This window comes from Balaenoptera acutorostrata, chromosome 1 (genome assembly GCF_949987535.1).
Source record: "Balaenoptera acutorostrata chromosome 1, mBalAcu1.1, whole genome shotgun sequence".
Lineage (NCBI taxonomy): Eukaryota > Metazoa > Chordata > Mammalia > Artiodactyla > Balaenopteridae > Balaenoptera > Balaenoptera acutorostrata.
Genome location: NC_080064.1, coordinates 29,064,159 through 29,078,965, shown reverse-complemented (window position 1 = coordinate 29,078,965; position 14,807 = coordinate 29,064,159). Strand labels below are relative to the sequence as shown.

The 14,807-nt window shown below is 41.7% G+C and overlaps 1 protein-coding gene across 1 annotated transcript in view; it reads left to right on the top strand.

Moving 5' to 3' along the window:
- Window positions 1-1,289: 1,289 nt before the first annotated feature.
- Window positions 1,290-14,807, top strand: part of CLSPN (claspin) — a 29,232-nt gene continuing 15,714 nt past the window's right edge. The window contains exons 1-9 of the mRNA XM_007182510.2: window positions 1,290-1,423; window positions 4,848-4,956; window positions 5,484-5,932; window positions 6,555-6,716; window positions 7,396-7,473; window positions 8,189-8,261; window positions 8,830-8,938; window positions 9,126-9,706; window positions 13,964-14,155. Coding sequence (XP_007182572.2) covers window positions 1,400-1,423; window positions 4,848-4,956; window positions 5,484-5,932; window positions 6,555-6,716; window positions 7,396-7,473; window positions 8,189-8,261; window positions 8,830-8,938; window positions 9,126-9,706; window positions 13,964-14,155 — 1,777 coding nt within the window. The 5' untranslated portion in view covers window positions 1,290-1,399. The remainder of the gene's footprint in view (window positions 1,424-4,847; window positions 4,957-5,483; window positions 5,933-6,554; window positions 6,717-7,395; window positions 7,474-8,188; window positions 8,262-8,829; window positions 8,939-9,125; window positions 9,707-13,963; window positions 14,156-14,807) is intronic.

The window sequence follows — 14,807 nt, the reverse complement described above, 5'->3', positions numbered from 1 at the left end:
GTGACTGTTTCTGTCTCAAGGTAAGCCCCCAATAAATGTTAGCCCTCCAAATATGAGGGAAGAGTGTGTAGATGTATATTTAGGAATCATCAATGTAAAAATTAATAGTAAAGTGCGTGAAAAGGTGGATAGACTGAGATGTGAGAGAAGAGGATGGAAGATGGGATCTTGTTGGTGGGAGCAGACATGGGTTGAAAGGAGGTGAAGAAATGAAGATGAGGAAAGAGAACTTTTATCTGAACTCAGCTAAAGCTGGTAACTTGGAAGAGGAGGCCAGTGGATAGGGTGACTAACCATCCTGGTTTGCCTGGGACTGAGGAGATTCCTGGGAGGTGGGACTTTCATTGCTAAAACTGGGCAAGTCCTGGGAAAACTGGAACGAGTTGGTCACCCTGTCAGTGGATAGGATCATGGCCGGTGAAGTGGGGGAGGTAAACGTGACCTTTCTTTCTTGGTGCACTCATCTCTTCCTTACAGTAATCTTGTAAATATCTTCCAGTAGCTAGACTCAACAAGAATCTGGAGGGCAAGGGAGCTCGAATAATGCAGTGCGGAGAAGTCAGCCTTGCCTGGACAGAGCAGGATAAGGAAAGAGAGAGAATGGACCTGAAGGGGCAAAAAGATAGTAACCAGGACAATGACAAGGGATTAGAACTGTCTGGGATTAGTCTGACTCCAGACCTTTAATTTTTTTTCCTGCCTTGTCCAAAGAGTATGGAAGTGGGATGAGTGTGTGCTTCCTGCATACTCGAATTAACCTTAAATAAAATAATAAAGGTTATCCAAGGATATTCTTTGGTATCTGAGCAGCCCACAAAGCTTTTCTTTTTTGATGCCCAGTGGCGTGAGTGCCATGTACAAGAAAGAGCAGGTGGGATCCAGCTGCTCCAGGAAAGGAGGTCCTGGAGAAAATCCCCACGGGGATGACTTCAGGTGCCCAGGGATCTTCTCCTGGCTCACTTCCCGCCTGGAGGGCTTACTCCTCAAAATGCGCTTGATGGGAGCTGCCGCGCTACAGTAAAGGTCAAAGGTCAAAGATCACCACTCGCACGGTAACCTCTTGCAAGGCCAGAGGGTCTGGCCGCCAGGCGGCCAGGACACCTCCAGCCTCCCCCTGCCTCAGTTGACAAGAGGAGCCGCGACCCGCCAACCTAACCCAGATTATATTCAACCGGCTGGCCGAAGGAGCTTCAATTGGTAGGACAGGATGGGGGCGTGGCCTCATGTAGAAAGCCTCCTCTGGATTGGTGCAAATCGTTAAGGGCGGGGCCTCCACTGTGGCTGGGCGCGAAAGCTCGAACGCCGCTGCCTGGCAGGAGACTGTGGGAGCAGCTGCGTCCCGGGTGGGGGAAGCGGAGACCAGCTTCTTCCCGAGCGGCGCGCTGCGGAGGCCGGAGTCATGACGGGCGAAGTGGCTTCCGAGGTGAGTTTATGCACTTGCCTCTATCTGCAGCTGCGGAGGCCCGGCGCGGAGGGGTGGGGTGGGGCAGGGGTCGAGCCGGCCGAGTGGGTCGTGGAGGCTGGGAGGACTACGTGCACCGCGGCAGCTCGGCTTCGCGGCCCCGCGGAGATAAAACCACGGGCCCCGCGCGCTCGGGACCCCGCGGCCGATCCCGGCGCTGGGGTCCCCGCGCCTCGGTCCCCTCGGGGAGGTTGCTCCTGGTCTTTGCGGCGCGCGCAGCCCGCCGCCAGCCTCTGCTCAGCCTGCTCATCCCGCCCCTTTGGCGCGTTTCCTGCGGCGGAAGCTCTTCCTCCAACTGCGCCCCAAAAAGGAGGAAGGACCAGGCCGAACCGGGCCGCTAGGGTGAGGGGCAGCATTAACTGTAAATGGACGGCGGGAGTCTTAGAGACTTCTAACTTGGGTCTGGAAGAGGCCTCTGAGGTCATCACACAGGGTCCCGAGAGGTGAAGGTACCAGTCTCGGAGCCTTCCGGGAGGTGACTGGCTGGTCGCTGTCGGAATTGGCGTAGAAACGACATCTGTTTCCAGATCTGTGTTCTTTTCTGGGGCTGGGACTGGAGTGAGACACTCGTCTTGGGAGCAAAATTTAACGGGGCGCTTCAAGATAATTTTAAAAATTTATTTTTACTGAAGTATAGTTGAATTATAATGTGTTAATTACTGCTGTACAGCAAAGTGACTCAGTTATACATATATGTAGATTCTTTTTCTTATTCTTTTCCATTATGTTTATCACAGGTTATTGGATAGAGTTCCCTGTGCTATACAGTGGGACCTTGTGGTTCAAGATAATATTTTAATGCAGTATTTTTAAAAATAAAAATTAATGCAAAAAATTCCATTATTTGATTTTGAACAAAATATCAAACTTTGAAATGAAGACAAGATCCGACCCTGTGTTTGCACTACTCTGTCTCATTCACCTCACACTCATCCTGGCCCTGGTTCCAAAAAAACTTTATTTACAAAAGCAAGCAGCTGACCTCATGAGTCATAATTTGCCCATTTGATTTTTTATTTTAATATTGCACTAAAATATCTTGATTGCTGAGTGTTTTGAGACCTTCTAGCCTCACCCTGTTCCTGGTCCTGACTGTTGCTGGTTCTGCTGCAGATTGCCTAGAATACAGTGATTAAGAGTATCACTATGGGGCTTCCCTGGTAGCGCAGTGGTTGGGAATCTGCCTGCCAATGCAGAGCACACGGGTTCGAGCCCTGGTCCGGGAGGATCCCACATGCCGTGGAGCAACTAAGCCCGTGTGCCACAACTACTTAGCCTGCGCTCTAGAGCTCATGAGCCACAACTGCTGAGCCCACGCACCACAACTATTGAAGCCCGTGTGCCTGGAGCCCGTGCTCCAGAACAGGAGAGGCCCCCGCAGTGAGAAGCCCGCGCACCGCAACAAAGAGCAGCCCCTGCTCGCTGCAACGAGAGAAAGCCCGCGGGCAGCAACAAAGACCCAACGTAGCCAAAAATCAATCAATCAATCTATTAAAAAAAAAAAAAAAGAGTATCAGCATGTATTTTTTTTTTTTTAATCACCATGTATTGAGCTATGTGGTTACCTGAACTCAGTTTCCATATCCACAAATGGTTTTACTGCTTTCCATTGTTGGGAGGATCATCAGCATATACATCATGATCCTCAGTGATATTCCTCCGTTTGTGTTATTTTTGGTTATAATTTTAATAATTGTACTAAACATTCAAATCAATTTAATAGTTGTTTGAGAAACCATTAGGGTGAGGCCTTGTGACCTATTACATTACAGATGTATTTACCCCCTTATTAATAAGTTGATTCAGAGTTCTATGAACTAAGCTTGGTCACTAACTAGTCAAGTCACCCAACATACTCCCGTCTCCTTAGATTTTTCACTTGTGACTTAAAAAAAATTTTTGGGGGGGGGCTGAATTTCAGACATAAACATGGAAAGGCTGTTATAATGAACCCATCACCTAACTTCAACAATTATCAAATCATGCCAATCTTGTTTCATTTATACCCCCACCCACTTCCCCCCTAACTGGATTATTTGGCAGCAAATTCCACACATATTTCATCCACAGTATTTCATCATGAATCTCTAAAATGTAAGGGCTTTCCAAAAAAGATAACTACTATATTATTACCATACCTAAAAAATTTAGGATTATTGCTTGATATTAAATAGCTAATCAGTGTTCAGATTTCTTTGACTCATACATATACTTTCAGTTTGTTTGAATTAGGATCCAAACAAGGCCTGCATATTGCAGTCGGTGATATGTGTGTGTAAATATCTTAACTCTCTTTATAAGTCCCCCTCCCTCTTTTTTTTTCTTGCAATTTACTGTTAAAGAAACCACAGAGTTTGACCTATAGAGTTTCCCACATCTGGATTGCCTCTCTGTGATGTCATTTATCATGTCATTTGGATACACTGGGAAACAGTTCACAGTAAAACGCAATAAGTGCTTGATTCTTTAAATTTATTTACCATAACTCAAAGAGTTGGTCCTATAATATCCTTCAAAGGTGAACAATGAATTTTAGTTTGTTTTTTTGTCCAGTAATTCTTTTTTTCTTTTATAAATTATTTTATTTATTTATTTTTGGCTGCATTGGGTCTTCGTTGCTGCGCACGGGCTTTCTCTAGTTGCTGCGAGCGTTGCGGTGCGTGGGCTTCTCATTGCGGGGTCTTCCCTTGTTGTGGAGCACAAGCTCTAGGTGTGCGGATTCAGTAGTTGTGGCACATGGGCTCAGTAGTTTTGGCTCTCAGGCTCTAGAGCGCAGGCTCAGTAGTTGTGGCTCACGGGCTTAAGTTGCTCTGCGGCATGTGGGATCTTCCCGGACCAGGGATTGAACCCATGTCCACTGCATTGGCAGGCGGATTCTTTTTTTTTTTTTTTTTTTTAATTTTTATTTATTTATTTATTTATTTATTTATGGCTGTGTTGGGTCTTCGTTTCTGTGCGAGGGCTTTCTCTAGTTGTGGCAAGTGGGGGCCACTCTTCATTGCAGTGCGTGGGCCTCTCACTGTCGCGGCCTCTCTTGTTGCGGAGCACAGGCTCCGGATGTGCAGGCTCAGTAACTGTGGCTCACGGGCCTAGCTGCTCTGCGGCATGTGGGATCTTCCCAGACCAAGGCTTGAACCCATGTCCCCTGCATTGGCAGGCAGATTCTCAACCACTGCACCACCAGGGAAGCCCGCAGGCGGATTCTTAACCACTGTGCCACCAGGGAAGTCCTGTCCAGTAATTCTTAATGTCATCCTTTTGTTACACCACTGTATTGGTTTTTCCTTATTTCAGCCTGATGATCCCATGATAATTTGTGTAACTTTACGTACTTAGAGCTTTCTGTCACCTGCTGGTTAATACAAAGTATATTCTTATTTTCTAGGTTCACCTAGAAATCAATGATTCAAAACTCATTTCACAAGAAGAAGCAGATAGTCCTTCAGACAGTGGACAGGGCAGCTGTGAAACAGTTGGGCTCTTGAGTGAACAAGGTTTGTAACAGTCAGTACTTTTATTTTTAGGAATAGAATGTGGGAGCTTGGGTTGTAAGGGGACTGGATTAATTTCATTATTCTCTGATTTATTAAATTATTAATGCTTAACCTTGTTTGTTCTGTTTATTATAAAAGCAAAATAATAGTGCTTGTATCCTTTTGAAAATAACAATTTCTATTATATTATTGAATGTATAAAGTGTCTAGAAGATACCATATTGCCTGGTTAAATGCATTCATCCTATAATAAAAGGACTTTTAACACCTGCCAGAAGGATCAGAACAGCTTTACACATTGTAAATATATATAATTACATTTCTTAGTAAGAGATATTTTTCCAGGGAAAATGTTTTTAAAAATATATTTTTAGATTTGCTTTGCTACAATCAGTTCTTAGTGTTAGTTACATAATTTCACAAGGTGATATATCACTTGGATAATTGGATATGTTTTTTGAGGAGTACGGGGACTAGGAAGAAGGCCAAATGACGGTAGACTCTAAAAAAAATTGTGTTTCCTCCAGATTCAGATGAAGAGATATTTGTGAGTAAGAAATTGAAAAGCAGGAAGGTGCTACAAGAGAGTGATTCTGAACGAGAGGGCACAAATGCCTCTCCAGAGAAAACTACCTATGACGATATTGAGGAGGAAGATAAGGAGAACTTACATGCCGGAAAAAATGGAAAAGTCAGAAGGATTTACAGAACTCTGGTGAACAGTGATGAGAGTGACATCGAGGAGTCTTTGTGTCAGGAAAATCTTGAAACCCAGGTGACACCTTGCTTAGAGTTGAGTCTCCAGTCTGAAAACTCTGTGGATTTTACAGTTGACAGAAAGATTTCCAAAAAACCCATACATGATAAAGAAGGAATTGGAGGAAAAACAAAAGTAAAATCAAAGCGAAGACTCGAGAAAGAGGAGAGAAAGATGGAGAAAATTAGGCAGCTAAAAAAGAAGGAAACAAAAAGTGAGGTACATTTAAAAGAATAATTTGCTGTTTCTAAGGCAGGTTAATGTTTTAGAAAAAGTTGCTTTTAGGAAAAAAAGTTGCTTTTAGTTCTTGAGGTTGTTTCTGCACTCAGAATATACCTTCGAGTTGATTGTCGTGCAATGAGGTATGTGATTTCAAATCCGTTGGTCTCATTCTCCATTTTGGATGTAAGAGGACACCTTCCAAATAAATGGGTTTCTGATTTTCTTTGTGAGCACGTGGAGTTATTCTTTGCTGTTTCTGATCTGATGAAAATTAACTTTCATAGGATTTTTCATGCCTCCATCAGTCAAAAGTCTTGTTTGCTAACTAGAAAAACCATCCTCAAATTTTATAAGCTAGTTGCTTAATGAAGTATTTAATTGACTTTTCAAAAACAAGTGTACTATTTATTAAGTTAGTTTTGGACAATTGTATAAAATCACAGCATGGACTTCAAAGGATGACTATGGATTAGGAACCAGTGATAATGTTCTAGGATGCCATATACTTGTCTGTTGATGAAGCATGAGCTTTTTCTGTCCTGATGCAAATTGCTATATGGTGTTGTAAAACATTGGATTTGAAAATGATTGGATCTTGCTTTTTCTTTGTGTTACCCAGGAAGATGATGTGAAACAGCTATTTAATGACAGTGGCTGTCTACTTGTGGATAAAGACCTTTTTGAAACTGGGCTGGAGGAGGAAAATAACTCTCCATTAGAAGATGAGGAGTCATTAGAATCAATAAGGGCAGCTGTGAAAAACAAAGTGAAAAAGCACAAGGCAAGTAAAAGATGACTGCAATTAGAGCTAACCCACTGCTTCTAACCTTTGCTTTGTTTTCTGACTTACTGTTGGAGCCTTAATTTTTTTTTTAACTGAAGAAAAACACATGTCAATTGATTTAAGTTTTTCAGCTGTTAATTTTGGAATTATGCAGTACACGTGATAGACGTGCTACCTTGTTTGGAAACTAGTATTTTCATTGCCCTATTAAGAATGTTGAGGAAAGTAAGATACTTTATGTTTTGTAAGAAACAAGTAAAAAAGGGGTCAGAGATGTAAATTTTATAATCTGGTGGCCTCTAGGAAATGAACCTATAGGGTTTCAGGAAGGGTACCAAAGAGAAGCATCAGTCAAAGCATCGTTGTCCTGAGTGTTTGGAAGCATAATCATCCTTCCTGAGATTAGCTTCCTGGAAGTCATTGTCCCTCCTTAGGGAAAGATGTAATATAGAGGTGTAAGAAATGAGGGCCCAAGCTCCATTGGAGACAACTAATGTGTTTTCTAGGCATTAGAGGATGCTGTGTGTCTAACATTTTATATTTGATAATTATTGATTTATCATTAATGTAGCGTGATGTGATGTTGGAGTGCAAAAGCAGTCTTTGCGTAAGCAACATCCTCTTGTGTCAGTTTAATTTTTTTCCCTGTTAATCCATTTGCAATCTTCTCTTTTAGAAAAAGGAACCATCTTTGGAGAGTGAGGTCTATTCATCTGAAGAAGAAACTGAGTTATCAAAAGGCACCATGAGGAAGGTGACATAGAGCCCTATATAGTTGTCATGTTGAGCCCTTTTCCCAGGGGATTGTGGGTTTTTCAGGAATTTTATTGTGTCTATCGTATTACCCTGATTCCCAGGATATTGGTTTGTACATAGTAGGGACACAAGTATGAATTGGATTGAATGAATTCTATGAGGCTTGCAAATAAATGAGCTCCTGAAGTTTATATTGTTTTGATCTTATTAATGCTCACTGTTCCCTCTCCATCCTCTTTTCTTGGAGAGAGCAGACTTTTTTTTTTTTTTTTTTTTTTTTTTTTTTTTTTTTTTTTTTTTTTTAATTTTATAGCTACTTTATTTATTTATTTCTTTATTTTTGGCTGTGTTGGGTCTTCAGTTCGTGCGAGGGCTTTCTCTAGTTACGGCAAGTGGGGGCCACTCTTCATCGCGGTGCAGGGACCGCTCTTCATCGCGGTGCGCGGGCCTCTCACTATCGCGGCCCCTCCCGTTGCGGGGCACAGGCTCCAGACGCGCAGGCTCAGTAGTTGTGGCTCACGGGCCCAGCTGCTCCGTGGCATGTGGGATCTTCCCAGACCAGGGCTCGAACCCGTGTCCCCTGCATTAGCAGGCTGATTCTCAACCACTGCGCCACCAGGGAAGCCCGAGAGAGCAGACTTTTAAGGGATGAATATCTATCAGTCTTTCTGGATAATAGCATTAATGTAGTCTCACTTTTTGTTTTCTTTAAGGAAAGAAAAGCAGCCAAGTTAAGTAAGGAAGCATTAAAACAATTGCATAGTGAGACTCAGCGCCTTATTCGAGGTAAAGAAACCAGTATGGTAAACACTGAGGCAAATCACATTATTTCTTTGTAAGCTCAACTTGGATGTTGGGGACTTTCCTTTTTTTTTTTAACAATCTTAATATGAATGAGATTATAATAATCAAGTTTAGAATCGATCTTGATGAATGGCCATTGTTCTGAAGCCCCTGGAACATTAGTATAAACTGAGAAAACTTCCTGAACTGTAGTGGTGGTAATGAGGGAGTTTTTTAAAGGATTGTCTATGGCCTGGCTGCATCAGGATCCCTTTTACAAACCTTTCAAATTTATAAATTCTTAGGCCCCACAGAAATTCTGATTCAGTAGGCTTGAAATGGGGTCCAAGAATCTCTAGTTTTAAAAAACTTACTGGATCAATTTGATTTCACAGCTAGTTTTAAAAGCCACTGGTCTTCAGGGAATTTTTTGTAGTTGGATACTGCTTTTATTAAAGGCAGGATTGTTTTCTATTTCTGGTGATGGCTTTGGTTGTTTAGTTAACTGAATGTAAAGTGACATTTCAGAATGTACAGTATATGTATTTGCTTGTTTTGTTCCATTTTATAGAGTCTGCACTTAATCTTCCATATCATATGCCTGAGAATAAAACTGTTCATGAATTCTTCAAACGTAAACCCCGGCCCACTTGCCAGGGAAATGCCATGGCGCTACTGAAGTAAGAACCTTCTTTCCTTGTGATTATAATTTTCATAAATATTCAGTTTTGAGGCAAACACCTGGTGTAAAGAGTTCAGATTCCTCACTTCCTTAAAATTGATTTAACCGATTCATTACGTGCTAAGGGATAAGAATGTTTCACGTTTAGGATAATTTTCAACTCCAGGTTATTTTCCCTTCTCTAGGTCATCTAAGTATCAGGCAAGCCATCACAAAGAAATCACAGACACTGAAAATACAACTGAGATAAATAGTGACCACCATAGCAAAGATTCTGAGCAGAAAACAGGTGCAGGATATGAAATGGAAATTAATGCACTCCCTGCAGTTTCAAAGGAACCCCCGATCACTACTGGATCAGATGAGTCTTGCAGTAAGGATTTGACAGGAAGTGAAGAGCTAGAAATTCCCGAGAAACAGGAGCAGAGTGATGCTAGACCTTCACCTGGGGACATCTCGGTGGCACAACAGGAATGCAGCTTCCTTGGGAATAAGGACAGTGAGGAGTATCAGGCTGGAGGGCTTGTGGCACCTGAACCTTGTGCCCTGGAGGAAGAAGGAGGCCTGAAAAAAACAGAAGAAGCAGATGAGAAGGTGGAAGAGCCCAGCCAACAAACTAAATCAGCAGCAGTGGTGCCACCTGAGAAAGTGAGGAGGTTCACTGTGGATAGACTTAAGCAACTGGGAGTAGATGTTTTCATTCAACCTCGGCTGGGTGCCGACAAAGATTCTTTTGTGATACTTGAAGAACCTGAAACCAACAGAGGTAATCCTTTGAATTGTGAGGAGCTTCTCTAGAGTGATTTGTTCTGGCAGCTTTCTATTATTTGCCACTGTGGAGGACAGGGAATACAGCAGAAACAAATAATCACACATGGTCTTATTCTACAGATGTACCAGATACCAGATAGAAATCATTTAGATACATTTGGCAGGGTATTAGAATGTTCTAAACCTTGTTTAAATGGAAACCTGTTGATAGTTAATGTACAAAGCAGGGTACATTGCTGTTGTTTTATGGTATGACTGATAAAAGCATTATTCAGTTTTTCACAGTTAGAAATATCTTGGTTCAGCAAATTGTCTGCAAAACTGAATTTCTTTTCTTTCTTTTCATTCATTCAACAAGTATTAAACTATCCACTACATGCAAGTTGCTGTAAGGCATACTTGAGAAATCTGACATTTATCCTACACTTGAGGTACTTACACTGTAGCGGGGGAGATAAGTAGGCAAATAACAGTAATACAAGGAAGTGACATCTTCTATCATGAACATGTGTCACTGATAATTGGAAAAAGTTAAATAACATGGAGAAAAGGGAGAGTATTCTTTGCTGAAAGAAACATTTAGAGTAAAGAATCATAGGAGTAAAGAGGAGGGATAAGTTTCTTACAATAGGTGATTAAAGAATAAGTGGATGTAATTACTTGTCCACTACCTTCCCCTTTATACTTTGAGTAGGGATCTTCTGGCTTATTCCTTACTCTGTCCCCCGTGCTTCCACAGTGGATGACACATTGTAGGCAGCCATGTTTACTGAATGAATGAAAGAGTGAATGAATGATCCTTCAAGAGAGAAATCAAGTATTACCCACATTGGGTAGACTTCCTGACTTGTCGGTAAAATTAGGTGTTCCCTCTTCCCTCCTCTGCAATGTGATATGATAATTAAGAGCTTAGGGTCTATAGCAAGGTTGGGATCTGAATCTGGATTACACTACTCACTGTTTAAACTTGAGTCTGCTATTTGACCTCTCCAAGGCATCTTTTTAAAAAAATGAAATAACGCTATCTGGTTCACAGGGCTTTAGTGAAGATTTGTTGAAATAACGCATACAAGTGGATAGCATAAAGAAACACTCAAGTGGTGGCTATTTCTATTATTAGTGAAATTATTTACATCAAGACTCTCCTTCATTAAATAACATATGGTTGGCAGGTGCTAGGTCAGCCACAGTATCAGTCTTTGTTGATTCCACTTTGTGGAAGTGGAGAGAAGGACGTTCTTAGAAGGGACAGAAAGAGCTCTGTGTGGTGCATATTGGGAGGACGTGTAAGTCAGTTTGACCGGAGCAGTTGGGGGGGTGGAAGGGTTTTGTAACAACTAGCATAGCTCTATTAGCAAAGAAGCGTGGGAATAAGCTGTTGCCCAGAACAGGGAGGGAAAGTTTTGTTGTGTGGGACTAGAAGTTATCTAAATAGTCTCAGACTAAAAGGTGCGGTAGAACTTTTTGAGTACTTACTATACTAATACTGTGAAATTTTGTTATATGGGACTAGAAGTTTTCTAAACAGTCTCAGACTGAGAAACAGAAAAGGGAAGAAAACTTTTTTTTGCATACCTACTATATTAGACACTGATAGATCTTTTTATAAGTTATCTTTCTTTTATTTTATTTATTTATTTTTGGCTGTGCTGGGTCTTCGTTTCTGTGCGAGGGCTTTCTCTAGTTGCGGCGAGCGGGGGCCACTCTTCATCGCGGTGCGTGGGCCTCTCACTATTGCAGCCTCTCTTGTTGCGGAGCACAGGCTCCAGACCCACAGGCTCAGTAGCTGTGGCTCACGGGCCCAGTTGCTCTGCGGCATGTGGGATCTTCCCAGACCAGGGCTCGAACCCATGTCCCCTGCATTAGCAGGCAGATTCTCAACCACTGCGCCACCAGGGAAGCCCCATTAGTTATCTTTCTTAATTTTCATAGCCCCAGATATTATTTTGCAAATGAAGAGCCTGAGGTTTGGAGAGGTTGGGTAATTTTTCCAACATTACACTTGGCTTATACAGGGAACTAGCACAATGCCTGGCTCATAGTAGGCACTTATTTCTAACTCAGAATATGTTTTCCTTCAGAAATAGTATTTGACATGAATATTGGGTTTCCAGATCAGCCTGTTTCATAATATATGAAGTTAGGATCAACATTTATTCATTCATGCAATAAACTTTTATTTAACATGGTGTTGGGTGCTGTGTATGCAAGTAAGATGTAGTCCCTTCTCACAGGGAAATTAAAGTCTAGTAGGAGTAACAGGCAGAAAAATTGCATGTTAAGTGCTGTGCATGCTTTGAGCCTCAAGAAAGAGTTCCTCACAGGGAGTCAGGGAAGCTTCTGAAAGGAGCTCATACCTGAGCTGAGTCCTGAAAGCTGAGTAGGAGATACGAAGGCAGAGAGGTGAGGGAGGGCTTTCTTGGTGGAGGGGACAGACCTACAAAAGACACAAAGACAAGAGAAAGCTCTGGTTAGCTGAAGTGAAGATTGCAAGGAGGTTGGTGACTAGAGGCCAGATCATGCAGGGCTTTCAGGTGGAGACATGAGCTGGAGCAGAGACTTGTCACTTAGAGAGGAGATGAAAGGTGTTGGGAAAAGACTGATGGAGAGAGAGGAGCTTGAACAGGGGTTCTATAGTGAGGAGGGTGGTGGTTGAGTCATGTAGTAAAGGGCAAGGAAAAGGGGTGCTCCAGTGGGTTGGGGGATGAAGAGTTTTGAGGGACCTGGCTTTCTCCAGAAGAATGAAGGCAACTCCTGCCTCACTCTTATTTAAGGTCCTGAGTAATCTTCCTCCCCTTCCACTTCTTTTATTCTCTTGGCACCAGTGATGAGCTGCCTATTTCTGTTCCCTTTCCACTGCCACTACCTGTTGCTTCCAACTTACTGAAATAATATAAAATGGGATGCAGACTTACAGCTTCTCTCCCTACTCTTTGGTTTGCAATGTAAACATGCCATCCTTTGGAATTGGATTTTTTCTACTAATAAATAATGTTAGGGACTCAGAATAAAAAGGTTTCTTTCCAGTTCTTCTCTTTTTCTACTAAGACGCTCTAAGGAGGGAAAACCCACATCTACATGCTAAGCACAAAACTACTAAAGTATGATTTGAGCACATTTTAGAAAAAGAGCCAAACTTGGAGTATCTTGGACATTTTATCATGGAAGAGAACGCACGGCATGTGAAAATAGCCAGCATCCCTCAACCCCAAAGGAGCTTTTCTTCCTCTCCTTTCCTTTCTGTCAGCTCTTTTACACCAGATCCCACTATGGTATGATTGACTCGTTAAACAGAGTGAGAGAGGTAACAGCTAGCTGAGGGAGAAAGGAAAGAAAGTTCTGAGCAATAGCAGGGGGGAAGAAGGGAAAGGCCCTGTTGCAATTAGACCATTGAACTCATACTACGTGTGTGTGTGTGTGTGTGTGTGTGTGTGTGTGTGTATTCATATTCCCGTTTATATACAAGTTGGGCGTGTGGTACAGGGACCACTTCTAACTGGGATTTCCTTTCTGATTGTACTGATTATATCTGTAAAATTTTCACGAAGAAACTTTTCCAGTCCTGCCGCGAGTTACATCACTCATTGCATTGATTGTTATTTTCTTTTTCCATTTTTTAAATTGACCTTACTCATATTTAGTGAGATTGCTAATAAGCAGCGAAATGTTCAAAAAAGGGATTTTTTTAAAACGAGAGTGAAACCCATGAGAAATTAAGCCCTTGAATAATTGAGAAGTATGGTATTTTTTCTACCAGCTTAATACTTTTTTAAAAAGAATTGCACATATTTATTTTTATTTTTATTTTTATTTTTTTAACATCTTTATTGGAGTATACTTGCTCTACAATGGTGTGTTAGTTTCTGCTTCATGACAAAGTGAATCAGCTATACATATACATATATCCCCATATCTCCTCCCTCTTGTGTCTCCCTACCACCCTCCCTATCCCACCCCTCTAGGTGGTCACAAAGCACCGAGCTGATCTCCCTGAGGAATTGCACATATTTAAAAACTTCATTGTAAATTTCTACCCTAAAATGAATTTTGAAGTATATTGAGGAAGTTACAGCAGTCCATTAGTTTGGGTTGTTATATGAATTGGACACAGGTGTTGGTAGCAAAGGAGATTTTGGTATTTCTCTGTGTGTGTTTTTTTCCCTACAAGTTTGTTGAACTTCAAAAACATAGCTTGTAATTCTTAACTGGAATCTTAAAGGCAAACTGACCTACTGGTTGGCGTTTGGTTTAGAACTGGAAGCCTTGAAGCAGCGTTTCTGGAAGCATGCTAATCCAGCAGCCAAACCCAGGGCTGGTCAGAAGGTGAATGTGAACATCATAGTGAAAGATGTGGGCACTGATGGAAAGGAAGAGCTCAAGGCAGATGTGGTACCTGTGACTTTGGCAGCTGAGAAGCTGGATGGAGCAAGCCACACAAAACCAGGTATTTGCGTTCATGGGGGTTTCTTTGTTTATTTTTTTGGCTGGGGGCGGGGATGGGTGCCTCACTCTTTGTACTCTGGCAGGTCTTTATGGCTACTGAAGACCCTATAGTGAGACGTTATAGAATCTTTTTCCTTGGAGACTTTGGAGATGGGACAGCAGTAACTCTAGCATGATTCATGTGTGTAGCATTACCTAGTTGTGTGGGGTGGGTAAGAGGAATTATTTCTTAAACTAGCCTTTGTCTTATTGTTTTAAAAAAAAATATCCATTGTAGAAAATACATGGAATAAACAAAAAACTTCTACAGTTCTCTATCAGAGACATCTTCTGTAACCATGTTTTATATCCTTTTAAACTTTTTGTGTGTATTTTTTAAACAGACAGTACATGTCTGTTTAAAAAATAAAACAGTAATGCAATCATACTGTGCATTCTGCTTTGTAATCTGTTTTAGGGACAGGTCTGTTGTTTCCACTCCCACTTTGAAAATACGAGTAATATATCACATAGAAAAAAATTAAAACACTGAGGAAAAGGTATAAAATGAAAAATTAGTCTTCCCAAAGGAAACTTAACAATTTCTTGTGTGTTCTGGGAAAATTCATATGCATATGCCATTGTGTGTGTGTGAGTGAGAGTGAGAGAGAGGG